The following is a 558-nucleotide window of genomic DNA, read 5'->3' as shown; positions in this document are numbered from 1 at the left end:
GCCGGCCCGGGGCTCCCAGCTGCGCGGGGGTGGCGACCTGGCTCACAGTGGCACAGGACGGCGTGGTGCTGAGCAGTGCCGGCAAGCGTGCTGACAACTGTGCTCCGCAGGGGCCTGGCCCCGCAGACCGGCGTTCAGCCTCACAGGAAGACAACACAGAGCCCATGGCCCAGGGGCAGACGACCTAACCCTAAACCAGGCACAGTGCTGCGAAGGCAGGGGTATCGCTGCACGTTCAAGGCCAGCCTGGGCTACGCAGCAAGATCCTGCCTCTCAAACACAGACACACAGAAGCCGGGCGTGGTGGTGCTTGTCTGCAATCCCATCACTGGGGAGGCGGAGGCAGGATTGCTGAGAGCTCGAGGCCAGCCTACACAGTGAGTAGAGGGCCAGCCTGAACGACAAAGTGAGACCCTGCCTCAAAAACCAAACAAAACTGCACAGAGAAGCTGTGACCTGAGAAGCAGCTCGGTAAGGGCCGGCCGCTCCCCGCAGCTCCCACGAAGTTGGGCCGAGGCTGCCCCAGCTCCCAACCGGTGAGGCCCCGGGACCCGTACT

The 558-nt window shown here is 64.5% G+C and overlaps 1 protein-coding gene across 1 annotated transcript in view; it reads right to left on the bottom strand.

Annotated features, from left to right (window-relative positions):
- Nucleotides 1-558, bottom strand: part of Patj (PATJ crumbs cell polarity complex component) — a 150,568-nt gene that overhangs the window by 134,274 nt on the left and 15,736 nt on the right. Inside the window, exons 9-10 of the mRNA XM_019204676.2 lie at nt 404-418; nt 288-309 (exon numbers count right to left, since the gene is read on the bottom strand). Of these exons, the coding sequence (XP_019060221.1) occupies nt 288-309; nt 404-418 (37 nt within the window). The remainder of the gene's footprint in view (nt 1-287; nt 310-403; nt 419-558) is intronic.

Source organism: Fukomys damarensis, unplaced genomic scaffold, assembly GCF_012274545.1.
Source record: "Fukomys damarensis isolate Sample0158 unplaced genomic scaffold, DMR_v1.0_HiC HiC_scaffold_33, whole genome shotgun sequence".
Classification (NCBI taxonomy): Eukaryota; Metazoa; Chordata; class Mammalia; order Rodentia; family Bathyergidae; genus Fukomys; species Fukomys damarensis.
The sequence above is the reverse complement of the archived record's forward strand: the minus strand, read 5'-3'. Positions and strand labels throughout refer to the sequence as shown.